The 24,884-nt window shown below is 47.1% G+C and overlaps 1 protein-coding gene across 1 annotated transcript in view; it reads left to right on the top strand.

The window, feature by feature from the left end:
* The window catches only part of MCF2L2 (MCF.2 cell line derived transforming sequence-like 2), a 72,034-nt gene that overhangs the window by 28,033 nt on the left and 19,117 nt on the right, over positions 1-24,884 (top strand). The window contains exons 3-6 of the mRNA XM_048506938.1: positions 7,427-7,541; positions 12,431-12,521; positions 15,764-15,883; positions 20,035-20,151. Of these exons, the coding sequence (XP_048362895.1) occupies positions 7,427-7,541; positions 12,431-12,521; positions 15,764-15,883; positions 20,035-20,151 (443 nt within the window). The remainder of the gene's footprint in view (positions 1-7,426; positions 7,542-12,430; positions 12,522-15,763; positions 15,884-20,034; positions 20,152-24,884) is intronic.

Below are 24,884 nucleotides of genomic sequence, written 5' to 3'. Positions count from 1 at the left end.
TTATCAGCCCTGACACAAACCATATTTTTTTGCACCCCTCCCCCTTACACAAATTCTTCTTGCAAGAGTCAGTGATCTTGAGTCACCTTAGAACTGCTTTCTCAATTCCAATTTCAATATGTTTCCTCCCCGTTGGTTGCCAGGTTTGAAGAAGAAGAAGAAGAAGAGTTTGGATTTATATCCCCCCTTTCTCTCCTGTAGGAGACTCAAAGGGGCTTACAACCTCCTTGCCCTTCCCCCCTCACAACAAACACCCTGTGAGGTAGGTGGGGCTGAGAGAGCTCCGAGAAGCTGTGACTAGCCCAAGGTCACCCAGCTGGCGTGTGTGGGAGTGCACAGGCTAATCTGAATTCCCCAGATAAGCCTCCACAGCTCAGGCGGCAGAGCTGGGAATGAAACCCGGTCCCTCCAGATTAGATACATGAGCTCTTAATCTCCTACGCCACTGCTGCTCCTTTGTTTGACCTGGCAACCCTACATAAAATATCCCTCAGGCTAGAAGCAGACTAGAAAGAACAGCTCTAAAAGATGGTGGGACTCGACAGGTTAAAACCACATGTTGATTTGGTGAAAAAAGGAACGTTTTGGCCTTGTTTCTGAAGGATGGTAAGGTAGGTGCCAGGAGAGTCTCAATTGGGGGGGGGGGGTGTTCCAAAATTGAGTTGCAGCCACCAAAAACTTCTGATGGTTATGGGGGGAGGGGAAGATGGAGCTTTCCAGGATGGAGGGAAATAACAAAGGGCTTTTCCTCAGTCTCATGTTTGTCACTTGTAAATTCTGTGGGGTATTCTGTTCTGTGGGTGCTTTGCTCCCTTTAGTGGTTGATTTGATATTGCACATTCTCCACCCCACCCCCCACCCCAAATATTCTCATTTTTCTTGCTTCTAAGTTTATGTTTCCTCTGAGGGTGGGGTTTTTTCATTTCCGCACTTGTTTTACTCACCCTATGGGTTGATTTGGTCCAGTATATCTCCCTGCAGATTTAATCTTTAGGTGTTTATGCTGGACTTAAATCTGGGTGGTTCCAAATCAACTACTAAAGGGAGCAAAATATGTGTGGAACTGACCCCACCCCCCCTTCCCTTGAAGAAACAGGAAACTAGGGAAATGGTAATGTGGAAACGCTGTATCTTCAACATATCTCCTTGCAGATTTATACTGCAGGTGTTTATGCTGGACATAAACCGGCAAAATATCGAATTGACCACCAGAGGGAGCAAAGCTTGTGTAGAACAGCGGGGAAAAACCCCGAACAAACAGGAACATACAAGTAAGTAGGATTAGAATGTGGAAAAGCCAAAATTCTAGTGGCTGGAAGTTGCCGTTAACCATAAAAGCTATTCATTTGGGACCAAATGCCAGGCTATATGAAACCCTAGAGAGGTGCAGAAAGGAGATGATTCAGATATCATTGCCTAATTATCTTCTTGCCATGCAGCTATTAAACACAGAAGCGCTCTTCCAGAAAAAAAGATAACATCATGCATTTTCTCTGAAACTTACAGGAGAGAAAGGTGGGATATAAATCCAAACTTTTCCTCCCCCTCCTCCTCCTCCTCCTCCTCCTCCTTCTTCCTCTTCCTCTTCTTCTTCCTCCTCCTCCCCCTCCCCCTCTCCAGGCTCTGTCTCCAAATTTCCAGGAATTTCTAACTCGTCAGCATCCCCAATTGTGGGGACAACAATGCAATGAACCATAGGTCACTCTTGCTGCATAGTTCCTTGAACTACCAGTCTCATCCACAAGGTGTCACCAACTCCCTTCCCTGCGAAGGGTCTGAGGCATCCCATTGCCATTTAAACTTCGCACTGATGGTTGTTTCCGACGTTAACGGTTTTGCTACTTTCAGGTTGAATCGGCCCCTTCCGCACACGCAAAATAATGCGTTTTCAAACCACTTTCGCAAGTGTTTGCAAGTGGATTTTGCCATTCCGCACAGCTTCAAAGAGCACTGAAAGCAGTTTGAAAGTGCATTATTCTGCATGTGCGGAAGGAGCCATAGAGTGAGAGCATTGTCAGGGATGCCATGTCAGTCCAATCCAATCTGTATGCATCCAGTTTCTGCTACCCAGATGTAGAACTCTGCGCTTATCCTTGTTGGATTGTATCTCAGGCTCATTCCACAAGTGCAGAATAATGCACTTCCAAACTGCTTTCAAACTGCTCTTTGAAGCTGTGCGGAATAGCAAAATCCACTTGCAAACAGTTGTGAAAGTGGTTTGAAAACGCATTATTTTGTGTGTGCGGAGGGGGCCTCAGTCACATGGAGGAGGAGGAGGAGGAGGAGGAGGAGGAGGAGGAGGAGTTTGGATTGAAACGAGTGCCAAACGAACTGGAAGACAGAGATAGAATTCTTGGATTGCGTGTTCCTGCATTGCACAGGGGTTGGACTTGATGGCCCTTCAGATCTCTTCCAACTCTATGATTTTATGAATTACGTAGGAGGGCGTTTTTACCCGGGTCATAGTGCTGTCCTGACCTAGATAGCCCAGACGAGTACCATCCTATCAAATCTCAGAAGCTAATCAGGGTCAGCCTTGGCTAGTACTTGGACGGGAGACCTCCAAGGAATACCAGGGTTGTGATGCAGAGGCAGGTAATGGCAAACCATCTCTGAATATCGCTTGCCTTGAAAAGCCTACGGGGTTGCCATAAGTCAACTGTGACTTGACAGTGCTTTCTACCACCTTCAGTAAGGCTGTACTGTTATGAAATGGTTCAGAAAGATGCTTTGATAAAGTGATTGGGACTGTAGACTGTACTGCTGTGTATTGTATGTAGCGGCTAGTGCTGTAAGCATAATCATATTATTTGGATTCTGCACCATTTAAGGTGTCATGGTTGAATGCTCATGCATTGCTTTTGCTCCTTTTCAGTTTTCTCTTTGTTTTCAGACTTCTGTCCAAACTCTATTGCTCTATTTATTGGATCTCCTATCCTGTTGATTACATTGATTCAGACCGGGGATGTCCAACTCTGGCGCTTCAGATGTTCATGGACTACAATTCCCATCATCCAATTGGCCATGCCAGCAGGGGACTGATGGGAATTGTAGTTCACGAACATCTGAAGCGCCAGAGTTGGACACCTCTGACTTAGACCCTGTAATCTGCAACATGTCTTAGAGGAAAGTGTGGTTCACAACCTCTAGACGGGGCCTGGAGATCTCCCAAAACAGATCTCCGGACTGCAGAGAGACTGCTAGCCCTGTAGCAAATACCTGCTTTGGAGAGCAAATGTCATTATACCCAGCGGTGGGATTCAGCAGGTTCGCACCACTTCGGCAGAACCGGTTGTTAGAATGGTGCTTGTAAACACACACACACAGTGTCACACACACAAGTTTAGTGTCACACACATCAAACATTTGCTGTCTTAACAAAGCGCAGGAGAAAAACTTCATCCTTCAGAGAAATGTCAGTGGTTAGCACCTTCTGCATTATTCCTTTAGGAGGTTTCCCAGAGACCTGCCCCCTATCACTTAAGTCCATACATGTGGTTCTACTCTAGTTTTTCTTTAAAACAATGCCAGCGATTGCTGCATATATGTGTGTGTGTGTGCGTGTGCGCGTGCGTGTGCGCGTGTGTGTGTATATACATATATATACATACATATATACACACACATATATACATATACATATGTATATATATGTATGTATATGTGTGTATGTATGTATGTGTGTATCTCTGTGTGTGTGTGTGTGTGTGTGTGTGTGTGTGTGTGTGTGTGTGTGTGTGTGTGTGTGTGTGTGTGTATCCAGTCTCCATGGGGTCATTTGGCCCTGGGGCATCCTATTAAAAGCTTTCTTCTCTCTTCTGTAAGCGGAAAGAGAGCAAAGATCCTCTTGCGTGTATGTTTGTGCACTGACAGCTAGAAAGATCAGACACCAGACAACACAGTAAGAGTCTAATTTTACCTTATTCCTCTTCCTATGTATATGTAACGACTGAGTTATAGTTTTAATGTGTTGCGTAATGATTGTGAAGACCGATGGCCAATACAGTAAACTTGATCTTGATCGTGTGTGTGTGTGTGTGTGTGTGTGTGTGTGTAGTGCAGGGGTGGGCAATTATTTTTTTCAATGGGGCCACATAAGACACAGAAATTATTGTGGAGGGCCGGGCCAAAAGGCAGGGGGGCGAGCGCTTTTGAAAGCCCCGCAGAAGCCGACAGCCAAGGCAACCGGCTTCTGCGGGGCTTTCAAAGACACCTCGCTCCCCAGCACGGCAGGGGGCCAGTCAGGGTCATCCGGCGGGCCGGATGTAGCCCGCGGGCCGTATAATGCCCAGGTTTGGTGTAGTGGCATCATATTCTCATTAATATTTTAGAGTTTTGTGGGACTAATGCGCATGGCATTTCAATCCCTTATTATCCAATTTTAGTAACAGTCAAAGAGCGCTGGGCCAGAGAACATGATCCGGCTTGCTCCGAAGCGAACAGCAGCAAAACATTTGTTGTTTTTGTCTGTTGGCCCAAAACCATCCAGGAAATTTTTTCTAAGTTGGGCGATGGCTTTCTTGGCTCCCAGGTCAGCAGCGGTTGCAAAATCTAAGGGCTACAATCTCTGGGCTACAATCATGTGCAGAAATAATATTTTCATCCAATAGCCACTGTAAATTAATCCGATTTGGCATAGCAGACAAGAAAACCTTAGATTATTTCTGCCCGTTCTAATCCTGTTGGTTACGGCTGGCAGAAGGAAATGATAGCTTGGGTTAGAAGGAGGTTTCTTCAGTTGTTGCTCTGTGCTCATTTTATTCTATGGTTGGATGGGTTTTATAGCTATTTTGTATTGTGAATGGCCTTGGGCACAGATGCAATCTCTACATCTCTAGATTTACTAAGCAAACAGCCTGTTCCCCTACTCAAATGAAACCAGAGTTCATGTAGTTGTTGATCTAGGTAGTTTCTGCATGGCAAAATTATACCTGTGCACCACCGTTTTTTTCAACCTGGGTCTATTTTATCCCAGGGTGTCCGTCCGCATGACTGGGAGGAACTACTCCAGCTTGTTTTGCATGAGCCCGGGACTTCTCTGCTTACTTGGAAGCATATCTGAGCATGCCCAGTGTCCCATGTTCTGATTGGCTGCTGTTTTTGAGTGGCAGCTGCAAGCATCTCTGGGCATGCCCGGCTTTCCACGTTCTGATTGGCTGCTGTTTTTGAGAGACAGCTTGAATGAATATCAGGCGGGTCGATGAGTCCTGCTCCCAAATGGTTTTTGCACAGTAGCAGGCTGTAGCAGGCTCACCCCGTTTTTTAAAAAAAACCCTTCAATTTGGCAGTTTTTGAGTTTGGCAGTTTTTGAAAATCCTGGTTTAAAGGAAATATCACGGGGCAACACCGGGGCATGCCCTCTTTAGCAGTGGGAACCATGCGGAATTCTCAGCTGCACAGGGATATTTTTCTTGCTCAGCCCAGGATATTTTGACTGTGCGGGAACAGCCCTAGTCTCTTATATCCCACCGATATATTATATCATAGTACAATCTTATATCATAATACAAAACAACATCTCATATACAGAATTAATGGGGGTGGGTCTTTTAAATCCTCTTGGGGGTGGATTTAAAAAATGGGGTTTTGTTGGATGCCTCTTATTATTCTTACTGCTGTTTTTAAAGGTTTTAGCAATTATATTTATAACTGTATTGAGATTTTATGCTGTACACCGCCTGGAGCCCCTCGGGGATGGGGCAGTATAAAAATCTAACTAATAAATAAAATACATGGTTCTTCCATTCTCACAGCAACAATCCTGTTAGGTAATGTTAGCTTGATAGGGAAAGTCACTAGCCCAAATTGACCCTGGGGGGTAGGCTGTGGCTCATTGGTAGAGCATCTGCTTGGCATGAGGAAATTCCCCCGGTTCTGTTCCCAGCATCTCCAGTAAGGATAAGGTCCTCGGTGATTTGAAAGCCCTCGGACTGAGAACCTAGAGAGCCACCATCAGAAGACAATCCAGACTTTGATGGACTGAGGGCCTAATTCAGTAGAAGGCGGCTTCAGGTGTTCGCCAGGTGGGCTTTGAAACAAAACGAGGACGGACAGGGGTCTCCCTGTTCCCAGTCTGCCATTCTAACCACTGTGCCAAATGGTATTTAATTTTAAAGCGCTTCACTTCTTTATTTTTATTAGACTTGCTACCCCGTCCTTTCCTGGTCCGAGGCCAGGCTCTGGGCAGCTAACAGATTGAAAACAATGTCTCATGATACAAAACAACATCTCATCTACAGAATTAATATGCTGCATAATTAATAAAACAGTTAAGATATATACCTACAGATGGCATCAGCTAAGTGCATGGAACCTTTTCAGGTGCTGATGACAAGAAGAATCCCACCTCTGTCACATTCCCTAGTCATTCTTATTACAAGGTTATACTGGCAGCGTAGAGGAGAAGAAGAAGAGTGAAAGAAGGAAGGTGGAGGGATGGCTTTGGGAGGCCAGCAAGGCTGAACAAAACCGTAGCTGCCTCAACCAAAGGTCCGGTGGATCATCTCTGACTTGCAGGCCCTGCAGAATTTCACTAAGGTCGATTCCGCATTTGCGTTATCGACCTAAGTTCGAGCTGCGTTCGACCTAAGTGCTCCGCACAACCACTGGGATCGACGTGGTTTTGTACCAGCTTCGCCCCGTGTAACGGTCAGATTTCCGACTCCAGTTGGGAACGACTACTTTTTCAGGGAACTCAGCTCAATTCCAGTAAAGTGCGGAATCTCTGGTCCCAGGAGTCCCCCATTCATCCAATTGCAGCTGTGTGTTTCGGTATTGCGTACAGCTGGCCAATCACAAAATGCCACCTTCGTCCCTCCATTCCTGTGGCAGTTTTTTTAAATAATGTGTGTGGGGATAGACGGAACATGGCCGTAGAACAGTAGCCAATCGGAACGGAGCGGTGAAGAGGCACAGGATGATTCCACCCTCCGAGCTGGGATCACGCTGGTTGCAGTGGGGAACCACAATGGCTTCGACCTAGTTCAGTACCCTTCTCAGGAACCTATTTTATTCATGTGCGGAATCGCCCCAAATCCCATGGGGCTCTGGTTTCAACTGACACACAGTTCCATCAGATCTGGGCCAGAGCTGTAAAGAATCTGACCCTAGCTGAGGCCAGCTGGACACTCTTGGATCCTGAGACCACCAGAAGGTTTCTTGCAGCAGAGCATATTGTTGCCTGGGGGTGATACAGGGGGAGCCGGTCCCATAGATACAACGGTATCTACATGGTGAGGGATAAACTGCTTAAAGTTGGGTCTAACCACAGGTTCCCAAATCATCTGGAGAATTCTTGGTTACTTAAAGAAGTTGCCTCTGTTTTGGGTTCTAATGCTACACAAATGGTGTTCTCTTGAAAAGCCACTCTTGATAAGAGACAGGTGGAAAGTATTTTTAGCCTGCTGAAAACTAATTTCTCTTGCAGGAGGAAGAGGGAAGGACGGAGCGCCGATCATCACTTTCCCCGAGTATTCAAGTTTCAGCGAGATTCCCGATGAGGATTTTCTAAACGTAATGACATATTTAACTAGCATTCCCAGGTAAGCAATAATTATTTTTAATAGCTAAATGATTCTGAATAGTCTGACCGGCATGAGGCTGACAACTTGTATGAAAATCACCTTGTCAGGTGGCAAGGTGGGATCTTGTGCATCACTAATGACACTCTAGTTTTTGGCCAGAACTCTATGGTTAGAGTTTGGGCCAAATGTACTGACATTACTTTGAGCATGACAGGAACAGTTTGCAGGCAATACTCTAGCTCAGTGATGGCGAACCTATGGCACGGGTGCCAGAGGTGGCACTCGTAGCCCTCTCTGTGGGCACGCACAAACAGAGTTTGTCGTGGGGAGGCGGAAAATCACCCCCCCACACACACACACACTCATCTAGGCTGGCCTGGACCACTGAGCACAACGTGCGCAGGGAAGACTTGGCTGGCAGGCCTGGTTCCTGTTCTCTGGGTGGCTGTTGCCTGAGGGGGGGCGCAGAGGAGGCAGAGATGCTAGAGAGGCACAGAATGGTGCGCTTGGGACTTGCTGGAGGCTAGAGCAGGCTGGCCCCTGCTCGAGCGGGTGGGGCGGAGGAAGAGGAAGCCAACCGTTTTTTTTCTAAACTAATAACTCAGCATTCAGGTTAAATTGCCAGGTTGGCGCTTTGCGATAAATAAGTGGGGTTTGGGTTGCAATTTGGGCACTCGGTCTCAAAAAGGTTCGCCATCACTGCTCTAGCTTTTAGCCAACACTCTTCCAAATGCTGACAGTTTCCTCCCTCCCTCCCTCCCCCCCCCGCCCCCCGCCCATCTGAATGGTGGCGGGAGGGCCTCTAGAGACAAGAAATCTCCAGTCCCAGCTGGCAAATAGTAACTGTAAGTCAGAAGCCTTTTACAACAATTTCTGATGTTTCGCCCACAGATGAATTCATTGAAAGCCAGTATGGTGTAGTGGTTAAGAGCAGGTGGACTCCTATCTGGCAGGGAAACACGGAAACCGGATGAGCCACCTCCAGAAAAACACTCGCCCAACACAGGGAAGTACAACAAACTGATTTATAGCACGAATAACAAGTCTAAATGCATTAATAGTATTATAAACACATTCTTATACGTAAATAGAATTGCACTGGAATCAAGTTCATTCACAAGTCCCACAGACAGGAGACCATTAGACTTGTTATTCATGCTATAAATCAGTTTGTTGTACTTCCCTGTTTTGGGCGAGTGTTTTTCTGGAGGTGGCTCATCCGGTTTCCGTGTGTTCCTTTTCTCCCCCTCGCCTTTCGTTTTCCTCTCCTATCTGGCAGACCATAACCCGGAGACCTGAATTTGATTCCCAACTCTTGTACGTGAGCGGCAGACTATTATCCAGTGAACCAGATTTGTTTCCTTGAAGCCTGCTGGGTGACCTTGGGGAGTCACAGTTCTCTCAGAACTCTCTCAGCCCCACCTACCTCACCAGGTGTCTGTTGTGGGGAGAAGAAGGGAAAGGAGTTTGTGAGCCACCTTGAGTCTCCTTACAGGAGAGAAAGGCGGGGTATAAATCCAAACTCTTCTTCACTGTCTTAGAAGGAGCTATTCAGTGTGGAGTGGCACTACTGGATGTTTTCTTTTAATTGTGATGCTTTGCTTCTAGCCCATTAAATATAAGAACTTGTTTCAGACTAAGCCACACGGGCTTACCTTGTTGACAGGAGCCCAGGGCAGACGTAGACGGAAGCAGAATCATAGCCTCTGGCAGTGTTCCCCAAAGCTTTGTTTATTCAACACAAGTTCTGCGTGAAGCCCTACTCACATACGTTACTGTTGTTTTAGCAAAGGAGGAGGAGGAGGAGTTTGGATTTATACCCCCCCTTTCTCTCCTGCAGGAGACTCAAAGGGGCTGACAATCTCCTTGCCCTTCCCCCCTCACAACAAACACCCTGTGAGGTAGGTGGGGCTGAGAGAGCTCCGAAAAGCTGTGACTAGCCCAAGGTCACCCAGTTGGCATGTGTGGGAGTGTCATCTGAATTCCCCAGATAAGCCTCCACAACTCAAGCGGCAGAGCTGGGAATCAAACCCGGTTCCTCCAGATCAGAGTGCACCTGCTCTTAGCCACTGTTCTTAGCCACTATGCCACTGCTGCTCCCAAAAGTCCTGATTTCTGTCCCTTTTGAGACAAAAAGCCATCCACACACTGATAAGGACTCCAGTCTCATCACACTATTAACAACTTCAAGCAGTTTTAATAAAGAGTGCGGCTAACAAAATTATTTTAAAATAAACAAATTGATCCTGGGGCGATCCCAGAAGCCTCCATGTGGTGGGTCTTCTAAAGATTGGTTTTCAGATGGAATTTGAAGGGCACAAACCCAGATTTATTGATCTTTTCCATGTGGATCTGTTGGTTTTATCTTCTGGGTTTCACTCTGTTTCTGCTGATGACGGAGCGGGACCCTGAACTCACCGGTTTCCATTCCTATATCTGGTGCTGAGCAACAGCGCGTCACTTGTTTGAATCTGTGGTTTAAATACATATAGGGAGTGACACGAGGTCACTGCCCAAAATGGTATCCCTGTGTCTAGTTCTCCAGTGGAGTATGTAGGATCCCTTACTGTGTGTCTTAATATAATCACCTTTTCCTCTCTTACCCCTTTATTTGCTGGTGGGGGGGGGGGGGGTTGGGAAATGTTTAAGATATTGTCGGTGATTTGCTACAGTGTGAAAGAGCCATGTAATTCTATATTCTATGACAGATAGGGTTCAGGAATTTGCGGCTTTCCAGGATGTTCATGGATCTTGTGTTCCCATCATTCCCCTGCCAGCATGGCCAACTGGGCATGCTGGCAGGGGCTGATGGGATTTGTAGTCCATGAACATCTGGAGAGCCGCAGGTTGCAGACCCCTGCCCTATGACCTTAAGTCATTATAAATGTTTGCTGTTGTTGTGGATACTTAGCTACCTCTTGGATTTCATACATCGATAAGTGCTGATGCAATTTAGCATCAATTGGCGGTGGCGTGGCCGAGGCATTCCGGGTTGTTGTGGGCAGCGCGTGCCCCAAGTACAGTTCCCCCTTCGTCTCTGCCCCCACGCAGTTAGAAGGACAATGGTTTAGCTTTGTTATTGGTTTCCTTCAAAGCGGATAGCCTCCACAGGAAATGCCGTTGATGTGATTGTGGTATTATTTTCCCTTTACTTCCTTTGAAGATGGCAGATTTGGAATGTTGCTTTTACTGTCTCGCTCTTTGCCACCAGAAATATATCACCATTCTGCTAATCAGACTTACCGTGTAATCCTAGGCAGGGTTAATCCAGTCCAAGACCATCAAAATGTATGAGTTTAGACTGGAGTAACTCTCTTTCGGGTTGCATAGTGAGCATACTTTCCTACACCGTAATATTTGTTAGAAAAGTGTTGCCTCCTTCCTTTTAGAATTTGCTGGATTTACTGCGAGTCTATGAGCCGTATTGGAATTGTTTTTGACGGCTTCTATTGCTTGTTCCACCAATGTCCTGAATGTCAATTTATGAGATAACCTTTCCAGAAAAAGGTGTATTAAACCTGGTCAAGTTACAGTTTTGTAACTTGAATTAGGAGAATTAGGAGACTTTAATTAACAGTAGTCCATGTACATTGGGGGGCTCGAGTTGGACACCCCTAGCTTAGTGTTTGCCCAGAAAGGGTTGCCTGTTATTCCAACCTTCTGATCCCGTGCTGGATTGTGGCCATTTGCACTGGCTGCAGGCACAGAGGAGAAAGAATGAGGCCTCGAAATGCAGTTTAGGCTGTCCCATGTCAGTGATGAGAAAATGAAATGAAAAAAAAAAGGAGCTGCGTTTAGGTTTGTAACAGATGGAATGAGCTTTGATTCACATAAATTGGTACCCTTGAAAACTTTGTTGGTCTTTGGCCCCTTCCGCACAGGCAGAATAATCCACCTTCACTCCACTTTCAATGCGCTTTGCAGCTGGATTTTACCGTGTGGAATAGCAAAATCCACTTGCAAACAATGGTGAAAGTGGATTGAAAGTGCATTATTCTGCATGTGCGGAAGGGGCCTTTTAGGTTCCGTGACCCAGATGGCCCAGGTGAGCCCTATCTGCTTTGGCTTCCTCAAGGAAACTCTCATCCAGAATTGGCCCCAGTTAGTACAATGTGTAATGGAACGGCAAGGAAGTCCTGGACGTGAGAAGCTTACGCAGCGGCAAACCGATGTAACGATCCCTTTGCCTCAAAACCCTATGGAGCCTGCTATAATGGGCCAGCTAATGATTTGATAGCACTCCTGACATTACAGGAAACCTGACGAAGCATAATTTGTTTCGATATGTGTTGGATTTCATGCACCTACGTTCTTCGTTTAAGGGTGATGCCCAGAGGTTGACATTCGGTGGTCTTAGAGGCAGGGCAGGTGCATCAGGTGGGGCAGGAGACGATGCTTCTAATTCCCTGCCAATTCAGGAGGTCATGGCGGGGGGGGGGGGGTCTTGGCAGGAAGAGGCCGTTTGCCAAGGGAACAGACTCTGCCCTCCTCGGGCACGTAAGAAGCATCGTGATGTGGATCCCCAAACCATCTTCACGCCTAAGCCAAGATTTTGGGAAGACGCGGCTGCAGCAACAAATAACAGCCAAAGAGATGTAGCCGAAATGGGATCACAAATATTCCCTGCTTAGCTTAAAGCTTCACGAACCTGAATCTGACGTGGAGGAGGAGGAGGAGGAGGTAGGGAGAAAGCCAAAGGAGAAAATGCTGTAGCTCGTTTCCTTCTGCACACACAGCTCCAGGTCGCTCACATTCATCCTCTCGCTCGTATTCATCCTCTCCCCGGCATCAACCCAGGTAGCTAATCATGATCTCAGCGATTGCTATGGCGGTTTTACTGCGGCACGGTAGCTGGGAACGGGTCTGTTTCCATGTAACCCCACGTACCTGCTTTGGATATTTTGCAGTCTGGAGGCTGCCAGCATCGGATTCGTCATCATTATAGACAGACGAAGGGACAAATGGAGCGCGGTAAAGGCATCCCTCACACGAATAGCAGTAAGTGCATTGATATTTTCTCTCTGTGTGTCTTTAAATTATTAGGCTCCCTTGATGGCTACTGTGTTTTGCCTTTTTTAAAAACTTTTCTTCCATTGCTGATGGGGAATATTCCTGTCCTTACCTCATAGATTTCTGCCCGCGTTGTGCGCTCAGAACCCTCTAGAGGAGATATCTGAATAAGTGCTTCCTTGTTTTCTACTGGAATCAGAATGAGACGGTTCCACTCTGGGAGGGAGGGAGGGAGGGAGGGAAAGATGGGATTACGCAGCGCAGGAACGCTGAGGTCTACGGGAGGATTGATGGTTCTGATTTCATAGTATCCCCGTGCCTGAGCAAACGTGTCAGTCCGAATCAATTCTTATTCCAGCCCAGGAGGTGGCCTAAAATGACTCGCTGTCCCTTGGCCTCATCTGACGCCATGCCGGTCTCTTCCATACGATCGCTCTGATGAAGCTTGTATAGTTGTATTGGCTTGGACAGATTAGCTTTAAAAGGGGCTTGGACAGATTTGTGGAGGAGAAGTCGATGTATGGCTACCAATCTTGATCCTCTTTGATCTGAGATTGCAAATGCCTTAACAGTCCAGGTGCTCGGGAGCAACAGCCGCAAAAGGCCATTGCTTTCACCTCCTGCCTGTGAGCTCCCAAAGGCACCTGGTGGGCCACTGCGAGAAGCAGAAAGCTGGACTAGATGGACTCTGGTCTGATCCAGCTGGCTTGTTCTTATGTTCTTATGCCAAGGGCCAAAGTAAGGGTCATCCGTTCTATGCAGCAGGCCCATTTCTGTCCCTTCCTTCCTCTAAGCAGCACAGGGTAGCGTTCTCGACTCTCCCTTCCCCATTTAATCCTCACTACAACCCAGCGAGGTAGGTCAGGCTGACAGCAGGTCACTAATCCAAGGTTACTGAGTCAGCTTCCTAGCTGTGTGGAGGTTTGAACCCGTGGGTTTTGTTTCCTGGTTTGACACTCTAACCACTACATCAAATTTGCTGGCAGGGATGATACACAAAGGGTCTCCAAATGGTCGTGTTTTGTTTTCAGTTGGCCCTGCTCTTGTGCCTTGAACCACAAGTCTGAGATTTTTAAGAAAATGGTTCGTCTGATTTTACAAAACCTAAATTTCTGCATTCACAGTAGCACAGTATTTATACCGCAGTTTTCCCACACACTTGCTTTTTAAGCCCCCCAACGGCTATCATTTCTCTCCTCCTTTACCAGAAGGCTTTGGGGGGCGGGCTTTAAAAGTTAGCAATCGGCATGACACCATAGCATTATAATGATACATCTACTAGATTTTCTGAGCTTTTAAAAAAAGCATATAAGCGTGTAGCCCCTTTCTTTGTGGAGCTATAAGGAGAAAGGCATATAGTTACAATCAGAGGTGGGATCCAGCAGGTTCTCACAGGTTCCTGAGAGTAGGTCACTAATTATTTGTGTGTGCCGAGAGGGGGTTACTAATTGGTGATTTTGCCACGTGATTTTTGCCTTAATTACGCCCCTCCTCTCAGCAGTAGCGTGCAGAACTTGAAGCAGTCTAGCAGGAGGTGCACCGGCGTGCGTGGCAGCCTGTGTCTGCGTGCATTCGCTTTCTCACCTGCGATCACGGCGAAAGAAGCTTCGCCCCTGCCACAGCCTCGCCAGGAATGCCCCGCCTCGAATGCCCCACTCATCACTGCCGTGTCTCTGCCTAGTCCCAATATGCTTACTTTTGCCAGTTTGAATTCCACCACTATGGGAACCTGTTACTAAAATTTTTGGATCCCACCACTGGTTACAATGAAAAGAGCTAGAATTTTACTTTGTAAAAAATGGAAGTTGGGGATTCATAGTATTTAGTAGATGGACTGCTGTAATGTTATAAAACTAGAGCTATATGTCAATTGTCAGTTTTATTTAAAAAGCTTAAAGCCTTCCTGTGGGTGAGGAAGTGACTGTGGCAACAGGAAAGTGTTGGTAAGAGGAGGAAAACGGTGCTGATGTCAGTAGAACCTTCAAAAATCCACTCTTTCCTTTCCACACGGCATAGAAAAAAAATGCTAAACCCAGTCTCAGAAGTATTGCAGCAAAACAAGAGAAAACACACAAATTAGATAATTAAAGGATGACGTCATGTGGATGTTCCAAAAAAAACCCCCTTCTCTCTGGTTTGGATGCCAAAGCAAAGCACAACTTCCATCTGGAAGCAGATTTGATACATCTAGATATCACAATGAGGTGCTCTATGCCTAAATCACAGGTGTCAAACTCGTGGCCCTCCAGATGTTATGGACTACAGTTCCCATCATCCCCTGCCAGCATGATGGTGGCAGGGGATAATGGGAACTGTAGTCCACAATGACCTAAATGATCAGTGTCTGAGACCTGTTGTCTCATAGATAATTCTCTTAGGGCGATTCCGCACACAAGTAAAATAGGTTCGACCCAGTTCCCTGAGAAGGGTACTAACTCTAGGTCAAGCCATTGTTGTCTCACTGCAACCAGCTTGATCCCAGCTTGAGGGCGAATCATCCTGTGCCTCTTTGCCGCCCGTTCGACATTGGCTACTGTTCCACGCCATGTTCCGCTCTATCCCACACACGTTATAAAAAAAACTGCCAAGCAGGAATGGAGGGACGAAGGTGGCGTTTTTTGATTGGCCAGCTGTAATGCGATGCCCGAAACACTCAGCTATGATTGGCTGAATGGGGGACTCCTGGCACCAGAGATTCTACACTTTTGGAATCGAGCTGAGTTCGAGCGTGGTTCCCTGAAAAGGAGTAGTTCCCAACTGGAATTGGAAATTTGACCGTTACACGGGGCAAAGCTGGTACAAAACCACATCGATCCCAGTGATTGTGCGGAGCACTTAGGTCGAACGCAGCTCGAACTTAGGTCGATAACCCAAGTGCGGAATCGACCTTAGAGGCCACTGAGAACTGTGCTGTGTATTTTTCAGATCTGCCTGCTTTCACTTTGCATTCTGTTTGTTTACTAAATAAACACTCACTGCTTAGATGGATATTTAACTTGTATATTGTTGCAGACCCGGGTATAGTGTTCTGGTGTTTATTTTTAGTTCCTGTCTCACATTATACCCTTTTATTGTGTTTTGTAAAACTCTTTCCATTCGGCCAGCATGTGGTATTGGCGGGACTAGATCAAAGGGGCTTTCTACAGATGCCCAAAGGGTTCATTACATTCTGTTTTCTGCCCATCGTGGGCTCATTTCCCATTTCCCTGACATATTCATGCCTCTTCCAGGGAGCATTTCCAGGGAACCTACAACTGGTTTTCGTCCTGCGGCCATCCCGTTTCATCCAAAGGGCGATCGCTGACATCGGCATCAAACTGTATCGCGATGACTTTAAAATGAAGGTACCGGTAAGCACTTTGCTTTTTTGGCTGCTCCTGGCGGGCCCTAAACAGTTTTAGCATTTTACCTTCCTATGGGTCAGCAAGTTTATTGCCTCTCCTTTTCTTTCCCCTGAACGCCTGACATTGCTAATGAGCAACGAAAGGCTTTGGGGATTGTTTCAGACCCTTGACAAAGCAAAAGTTTTGCTTCCTTCCCTAGAAACACGGAACACAGAGGCAGAATGATATGATAGAACTCTGGACTGTCCAGTTTCTCGGATGTGTATCTGAGTCATATTTTTAATGCTTCCTGTTTGTGGAAAAGTAGTACACCAGGGAGCAATCTACACACAACTGTTGCCTGATATAATAGTTTTCCACCTGCAAGGAGCACTGAGAAATAGCAGAGAGAAAAGTTTAGTGTTGCTCTCTCCCTGACATGCTGCATTTCTACATGCAGGGACCATTTAGTCTGGAGGCCAACAACAGGGCTTAGAGACCGAGGCTAGGGTTGCCAGGACTGGGAGACTGAGGTGGGGGGTGGGGTGGAGAAATATCAGGGCACCAACAGTGATGGCATGATGTCACCTCCAGACAGAACGTGGAAGCAACAGCACGTCTCTCTCTCTAGGAATCGGCAGAAACTAACTAACTAACTAACTAACTAACTAACTAACTAACTAACTAACTAACTAACTAACTAACTAACTAACTTCCTTCCTTCCTTCCTTCCTTCCTTCCTTCCTTCCTTCCTTCCTTCCTTCCTTCCTTCCTTCCTTCCTTCCTTCCTTCCTTCCTTCCTTCCTTCCTTCCTTCCTTCCTTCCTTCCTTCCTTCCTTCCGATCCACAAATTCAACTATTCCAATGGATTCATGCAGCAGTATTTACACCTTTGAGTGTAGTACATAGAGTTTCTGGCAACTCCCAGAGAGGACCAACATCTCCATGGCTGCAATGGTGGGATTCAAATAATTTAACAACTGGTTGTTTACAAGCACCATTTTAACAACCGGTTCTGCCGAAGTGGTGCGAACCGGCTGAATCCCACCACTGCACGGCTGTCACTGACAGCAACCTAAATCTTTTTCCTCCTGCCCACTGGCAACCCTAGCTAGTATCTGTATCTTGCAGGTTGGGGTGGGGGGTGGGTGGGGGTGAGACTGGAGGGGAGTGACTTCTTGAAGGCCATCAAGTGACTTCGTGGTTGCGATGGTGTTCGAACCCAGGACCTGCCAGATCACAGCTTATTCTGCGACTACCCAAATTATCTCACTTTTGGTCTGGTTAAATATAAAAACCAGTTGTATGAACAGCAGTGAGTCAGATTAATAGTGGGGGAGGAGCATGCACGTAGGTAAGGGGGGGTTCTCGGGTTTGAACCCCCCCCCCATTCATGTCCAAAGCTCCACCCACCCGTTTGTGGGTTTTAAAAACATTTTAGTGCTTTTTCGGTTTTTGGCCTGCAGGGGGCGCATTGTTTGGGCTAGGGGTAGGGAACCTGTGGCTCTCCAGATGTTCAGGAACTACAATTCCCATCAGCCCCTACCAGCATGGCCAATTGGCCATGCTGACAGAGGCTGATGGGAATTGTAGTTCCTGAACATCTGGAGAGCCGCAGGTTCCCTACCCCTGGTAGCAGCACCAAACTTTCAGGGATTGTTTGGGGGACTCTCCTGATGATACCTGCCAGGTTTGGTGAGGTTTGGTTCAGGGGGTCCAAAGTTATGGACTCCCAAAGGGGGTGCCCCATCCTCCATTGTTTCCAATGGGAGCTAATAGAAGATGGGGGCTACACCTTTGAGGGTCCTTAACGTTGGACCCCTTGAACCAAACTTCACCAAACCTGGGATGTATTATCAGGAGAGTTCTATTGATGCCACTCTCACCTAGGTTTTGTGAGCGACCAGGGGGTCCAAAGCTATGGACTCCCAAAGGGAATGCCCCATCCTCCATTGTTTTCAATGGGAGCTAATAGAAGATGGGGGCTACACCTTTGAGGGTCCATAACTTTGGACCCCCTGAGCCAAACTTCACCAAACCTGGGTGGTATCATTAGGAGAGACTCCTAAAGATACCCTGAAAGTTTGGTGCTTCTAGCTTAACAATTTCACCCCTGACAGCAGGAACCCCCCAAATTTCCCCAGATTCTCCTTTTAAATCCACCCTCTTCGGCATGGATTTAAAGGGAAAATCAGAGGTCCTCAGTTTAGAAGAAGAACAAGAGTTTGGATTTATATTTTCCCTTTCTCTCCTGTAGGAGACTCAAAGGGGCTTACAATCTTCTTGCCCTTGCTCCCTCACAACAAACACCCTGTGAGGTGGGTGGGGCTGAGAGAGCTCCGAAAAGCTGTGACTAGCCCAAGGTCACCCAGCTGGCATGTGTGGGAGTGCACAGGCTAATCTGAATTCCCCAGATAAGTCTTCACAGTTCAAGTGGCAGAGCAGGAAAACCCGGTTCCTCCAGATTAGAATGCACCTGCTCTTAACCACTATGTCACTTTGAAAGTGATGCTGTTTCAGGGTGGGGGATAATCCACCCCAAAACAGCATCACTTTCAATGTTGTTTAACTAGGGGCCCCAGATTCTCCCTTTAAGGTGGATTTAAAAGGAGAATTTGGGCTCTCTAGTTTAAATGCCATTGAAAGTGATGCTGTTTGGGGGTGGATTCCAGCATCACAGCAGCTGCCCGAGGGGGTGGGGGGGTGTGCGCAAAACTCAGATTTTGCACCAGGCTCCATTTTCCCTCTATGCCTCTGCCCCGAGGGGAGGGGCAGGGGAGGGCAGGGCAGGGGAGTCTGCCATCCCTGACCTCGGAGAGCTGCTTTTATAAGCGCTAGGCCAGGGGCGGGGCTTGGGGAGGCGTGGCCATGCGCTAGGGGCAGGTGGGGGTGTGGCCCCCCCGAATCCCCCCATAAAAAATCTATACCTACGTCCCTGGGGAGGAGGCTGTCTTTCCAGTTGACACTGTTGCTTTGATCATCTGTCTGTCTGCAATGGTTCTACGGTTTCGTTAACGTGTTCACTGATTGGACTCCTTTGGCATCCCTTAGCATCTTTTGGGATCCCTTTCACTCCCCCCATGTTGGTACAACACACATGATGCAGACTTTCTCAATGATGCATAATAAATATGGAAATTGTTCCTGCCCTCTGCTGAGGAATCCCCCTGAAAATCCGGGGGGGGAGGGGCAGTGCATGTGGGGGGGGCGGAGTCAGACAAGGACAGGGAAAACTTCAGTTCAAAACTTCAGGAGCAGCAGTGGCGTAGGAGGTTAAGAGCTCGTATATCTAATCTGGAGGAACCGGGTTTGATTCCCAGCTCTGCCGCCTGAGCTGTGGGGGCTTATCTGGGGAATTCAGATTAGCCTGTGCACTCCCACACACGCCAGCTGGGTGACCTTGGGCTAGTCACAGTTCTTCTGAGCTCTCTCAGCCCCACCCACCTCACAGGGTGTTTGTTGTGAGGGGGAAGGGAAAGGAGATTGTAAGCCCCTTTGAGTCTCCTGCAGGAGAGAAAGGGGGGATATAAATCCACACTCTTCTTCAAATCCCCACTCAACCACAGAGCTTATGATATGACCTTGAGCAAGTCTCTCTCTCTTAGCCTGACCTACCTCTGAAAATCATTGTGAGAATGAACTGGGATAATTCCTGTTGTTGCAACTCTGAACAGCTGAGGGCCGAAAAGTATGTGATGTTGCAGCCACCACAAAAAGTTTTCTGCATTTTAATGTGAGATGCTGTGAGGGCCCAATCCCGAAGGGGCTGAGAGCTTCCTTCCCTATCTCTCGGGTCTTATCAAGGGCCAAAACAGCCGCACCCCCGCACCCCCATAGCTGTTTCCACACTTGAAAAAGGCACTGGGGTGATGGATTTAACCCTCATGGCATTTAAAATCACTTTAAAGGGGGACTCATGGCATCTTTGTGGCAGCCATGAGGTCACTGTTACTTGTAGTTTGGTCCTTAGTGGAAAATGTGATAGTTGGGGGGTGGGGTTGCAGATTTTCTATTCATCTCATGATATATGCAATTCATTCCCCCCCCCCCTTATTTTGCATCTATCTGCTCACTTTTTTCAAGTTCACCTTGATGCCAGCGTCGGAATGTGTACTGAATCTGGCCTAATTTTAATTAACTAATGAATGCATTCATTTCTTTTGGCTTCTTTGCTGCAGATCATCATGTTAAATTCTGTTTCTGACCTACATGAGTACATCGACAAAAGTCAGCTGACTCGGGAGTTAGGAGGAACCTTGGAATACGGGCACAGCCAGTGGATCCACCATCGGACGGTAAGTTCTAATTACTTCTGAGTAAACGTGCATACGATTGGACCATGTGCTACTAACGCTATCCTGACGGGACCTGTGCTCTTGGGGTGGGGATGACGACACATTTCATTCATTCATTCATTCATTCATTCATTCATTCATTCATTCTTCTATCCCAAAGGGCTCAGGGCTGGTTAAAAAGGTCAAAAACACAATAAAACATCCAAATACCGCATTAAATATTAAAACTATAAAAATGCTGACAGCATCCCAAAACAGTAGATTAATAAATAGATGATAAAAGAACAGATGGCGACTTCAGAGAACAGATGGCGACTTTTTATGCTCTCAAGGGAAAGAGGCCCAGTTTCAGTACTTGCCCTGAGCACATCCCTGATGTATTTGCAGAAGATCTTAAATGTCCACAACACCAGATTTTCCCTGATATATTGCCGTATGAAAAGGGTTCATTATGTTTTTCGGGTGTGGGGGTTGGTAAAGTCCTCTACAATTAAGGTTGCCAACTTTAGGTTTGGAAATTCCTGGGGATTTGGGGAACTGATCGTTGTCATCTGGAGATAAGTTGTAATTCTGAGTGGTCTCCCAGTATTGACAACCATATAACAAGGGGAAATTATGACCTGGGAGGCCCTAGAGTTGCCAACCTCTGGAGATCTCCTGGCTAGAGATCTCCCAGAATTACGACTCATCTCTAGGTGACAGATATCTGTTCATCTGGAGAAAATGAAAACCAACACAAATTACACTGACCATATTTACATTGATAAAGATTCCGCATAAAGACGTTTTGCAGCAGCCCAAGTTTCAAGAGCAGACGGCAGTCCCTGATGGTTTTCAAACTGTTGCCATCATATAAATCTTAACTTCAATTTTTTCATGGTTTGGAAGTATGAGCACGTGGAATTCATGTTCCGCCAGTCTTGAAGATGCGACCACTCCACATGCAGGTCCCGGTTAGCTCAGTGGACACTTATAGTATTATACAGAATCTTTCAGACACCTTGATGTACTTTTGAATGTGCATTGGATGATGTATTTGATGGCATACACAATACTCACACCAGAGAATCTTAGAGAAGAGCTGCTTCTACGAGAGGCAGGGCCTTTTCAGCCCTGGCCCCTACCTGGTGGAATAAGCTCCCCATTGAGATGAGGGCCCTTAAACGAGTTCCGCAGGGCCTGCAAGACACAACTTTTCTGCCAGGTATTTCCATTTCGCCGCCCTGAGCCCTGTTGGGGAGGGCAGGATATAAATAGAAACACACCTAAAATTTGAAAAATGAAATAAATATAGTCAACAACTGCTGCAAGCCTCTTCCCTTGTGAGGTAGGTGGGGCTGAGAGAGTTCAGAGAGAACTGTGACTAGCCCAAGGCCACCCAGCAGCAATGAAGGAATGCAGAAACACATCTGGTGCACCAGATAAGCCTCCGTCACTCAGGTGGAGGGGTGGGGAATCAAACCCGGTTCTCCAGATTAGAATCCACCTGCTCTTAACCACTACACCACGCTGGCTCTCATAAGTCAGTTGCAACTTGACTTTGCTTTTCACACCGCCAAGTTTCTCTGGGCTGTGCCTGTTCTCCTTTTGTTTTTAAACAAACTGGGGCAGCGTGAGACGAAAAAAAGAAAATCGACAGCCGCATCCTTGCCGCAAGGTTTTCAAATCGCAAAACCCTTTGTTGTGATAGCCGAGTTCGATCAAAGCTGTCTGTCCTCTGAAAATAGCATTTGAGCTTCGTATCTGACGAAGCCTTGTGCTTATTTCTACCAAAAGCGTTCTTTTTCCACTTAAATTCCTTGATCAGTCCTGAGCTGGGTGTGAGAGGCATCCCACTGGAGGGTTTCATGAGGCGAGAAGCAAGTAATATGCAGTGTTAGCTCGGTGTGGTTTTTAGGTGTCACATCTATTGCGGTGCCTTATGGAATCACAGGTAAGGGATTCTGGAATGGGTGTCCTTCTCACGCTGTGGTAAAGCTTGAATAGTTTAGTGTGCTCAGTGGTGGGATCCAAAAATTTCAGTAACAGGTTCCCATGGTGGTGGGATTCAAACTGTGGCGTAGCGCCAATGGGGCTGGGCGGGGCATGACGGGGGCATGGCCGGGCATTCCGGGGGCGGGGCATTCCTGGGTGGGGCTGTGGCAAGGACGCAGCCACTGCACCAGTCCTTGGGCGGGAAATGAATGCACGCAGGCGCAGGCTGCCATGCACGCCGGTGCACCTCCTGCTAGACTGCTTCAAGTTCTGCGCGCTACTGCTGAGAGGAGGGGCGCAACTAAGGCAAAAATCACGTGGCAAAATCACCAATTAGTAACCCCCTCTCAGCACACACAGATAATTAGTAACCTACTCTCGGGAACCCCCAGATCACCCCTGCTATGCCGCTACAGCGGTGGTGGCGGCAGAGTCACAGGGAAGCCACCCACGTTCCACCTCAGTGAAGGAACGTGGTGGATTCCATCCTGCCCTCCCTTTTGGATGGGGCTGTCAGTTCTAAGTCTCATGTTATGACTCCCTTCCAGAAAAAATATGTCCCTAAGATTGTAGCTGGCGTCCAGTCAGTCAACCCCTAGTAGTAAATGGGGGAAATAATAATTTGCTCAAGGGGATTTTTAAATTAAAATTTCCATTTATTCTACACCTCTAAATAACACATACATAAAAACATTTTTAAAATCCTGATGTAGAACCCTTCTCCCCACCCCCCCCTCACAGTAGCAACACTAAATAAAAAGAAGAGAAAAGAAAACACACACACACAAACACCTACATGTATATATGGCAGTGATGGCGAATCTATGGCACGGGTGCCAAAGGTGGCACTCGGAGCCCTCTCTGTGGGCATGCACACACGGAGTTCGTCATGTGTGGGGCGGCCACTGAGCACGATGTGTGCGAACCGAGGTGAGCAGGGAGGACTCAGCTGGCGGGCCTGGTGCCTGTGCTCCAGGTGGCTGCTGCCCGGGGGGGGGGCGCAGAGGGGGCAGAGATGCTGGAGAGGCACAGAGCGGTGCGTGTGGGACTTGCTGGAGGCTAGAGCAGGCTGGCCCCTGCTCGAGCGGGTGGGGCGGAGGAAGAGGGAGCCAACTGTTTTTTTTCTAAACTAAAACCTCAGCATTCAGGTTAAATGGCCAGGTTGGCACTTTGCAATAAATAAGTGGGGTTTGGGTTGCAATTTGGGCACTCGGTCTCAAAAAGGTTCGCCATCACTGATGTATGGTGACTTCCAAGTATCTCACTAAGGATCCAAGCATAATTCTAACTCGGTGCTTATAATTAACATCTACATTTTTTTCACTTTTAGTCCTTCTTATAAAGTTGTCTTAATCCAATACACAGTTTTCATTCAAGTCTCAAATCCTGCCGTTGTTTCTCTGTTTGAATATGTTTCCAATAAGTAGTCTGCAAAGGATTTCCAGTCTTTCGGAAAATTGTCCGTATACTTGTCTCTAATAACTGCTGTTTCAAAGGGATTTCTGAAGGCTTAGCACTTCCATAAAATAAGTTTTTTTAAAATTACCTTTTCAGTGGTGGGATCCAAAAATTTTAGTAACAAGTTCCCATGGTGGTGGGATTCAAACTGTGGCATAGCACCAATGGGACTGGGCGGGGCACGATGGGGGCATGGCTGGGCATTCCTGGGGCGGGGCATTCCTGGGCAGGGCTGTGGCAAGGACGCAGCCGCTGCGCCAGTCCTTGGGTGGGAAACGAATGCACGCAGGCGCAGGCTGCCACGCACACCGGTGTACCTCCTGCTAGACTGCTTCAAGTTCTGCGTGCTACTGCTGAGAGGAGGGGCGTAACCAGGGGCGTACCTAGGCAAACTGGAGCCCTGGGCAAAACCTGAGTTTGATGCCCCCCCCCCCCATGGGTGGCCAACCTCTCCCACGGTAACCAACAATGATTTTTTCCACCAGGTTGTTTCAAAGTCACCATCACATTATAGAACATCCCTCAACTCACAAATCTGAGCACAGCAGAAATATTTTTTTAAAACATTTTCAAAATGCTTTCAAAATGTTTTATTACTGCTATGAAAACATTTTATGGTGTTGTATCCAATCCTCCCAATTGGGGAAAACAGCATCACTTTCAATGTTATTTAAACAGGGGACCCCAGATTCTCCCTTTAAGGTGGATTTAAAAGGAGAATCTGGGCTCCCTAGTTTAAACAAGTGATGCTGGAATCCACCCCCAAGCAGCATTATTTTCAATGGTGTTTAAACTAGGGAGCCCAGATTCTCATTTTAAATCCACCTTAAAGGGAGAATCTGGGGTACCCAGTTTAAACAACATTGAAAGTGATGCTCTTTTTGGGGTGGATTCTCCCCCACCCTGAAACAGCATCACTTTCAATGTTTAAACCAGGGACCTCAGATTCTCCCTTTAAATCCATGCCGAAGGGGGTGGATTTAATAATAATGATAATAACCTTTATTAGGCATTGAGAGAATAAAAGAAAGAAAGAAAACAAGCATTGGCAGGAAGGGAGTGGATTTAAAAAGAGAATCTGGGGAAATTTAGGGGATGCCTGCTGTCAGGGGTGCAATTATTAAGATAGCAGCACCAAAATTTCAGAGTATCTTCGTGAGACCCTACTGATGATACCACCCAGGTTTGGTGAAGTTTGGTTCAGGGTGTCCAAAGTTATGGACCCTCAAAGGTGTAGCCCTCATCTCCTATTAGCTCCCATTGGAAACAATGGAGGATGGGTGCACTCCCTTTGGGAGTCC

Source organism: Sphaerodactylus townsendi, linkage group LG08 (genome assembly GCF_021028975.2).
Source record: "Sphaerodactylus townsendi isolate TG3544 linkage group LG08, MPM_Stown_v2.3, whole genome shotgun sequence".
Taxonomy (NCBI): domain Eukaryota; kingdom Metazoa; phylum Chordata; class Lepidosauria; order Squamata; family Sphaerodactylidae; genus Sphaerodactylus; species Sphaerodactylus townsendi.
The sequence above is the reverse complement of the archived record's forward strand: the minus strand, read 5'-3'. Positions and strand labels throughout refer to the sequence as shown.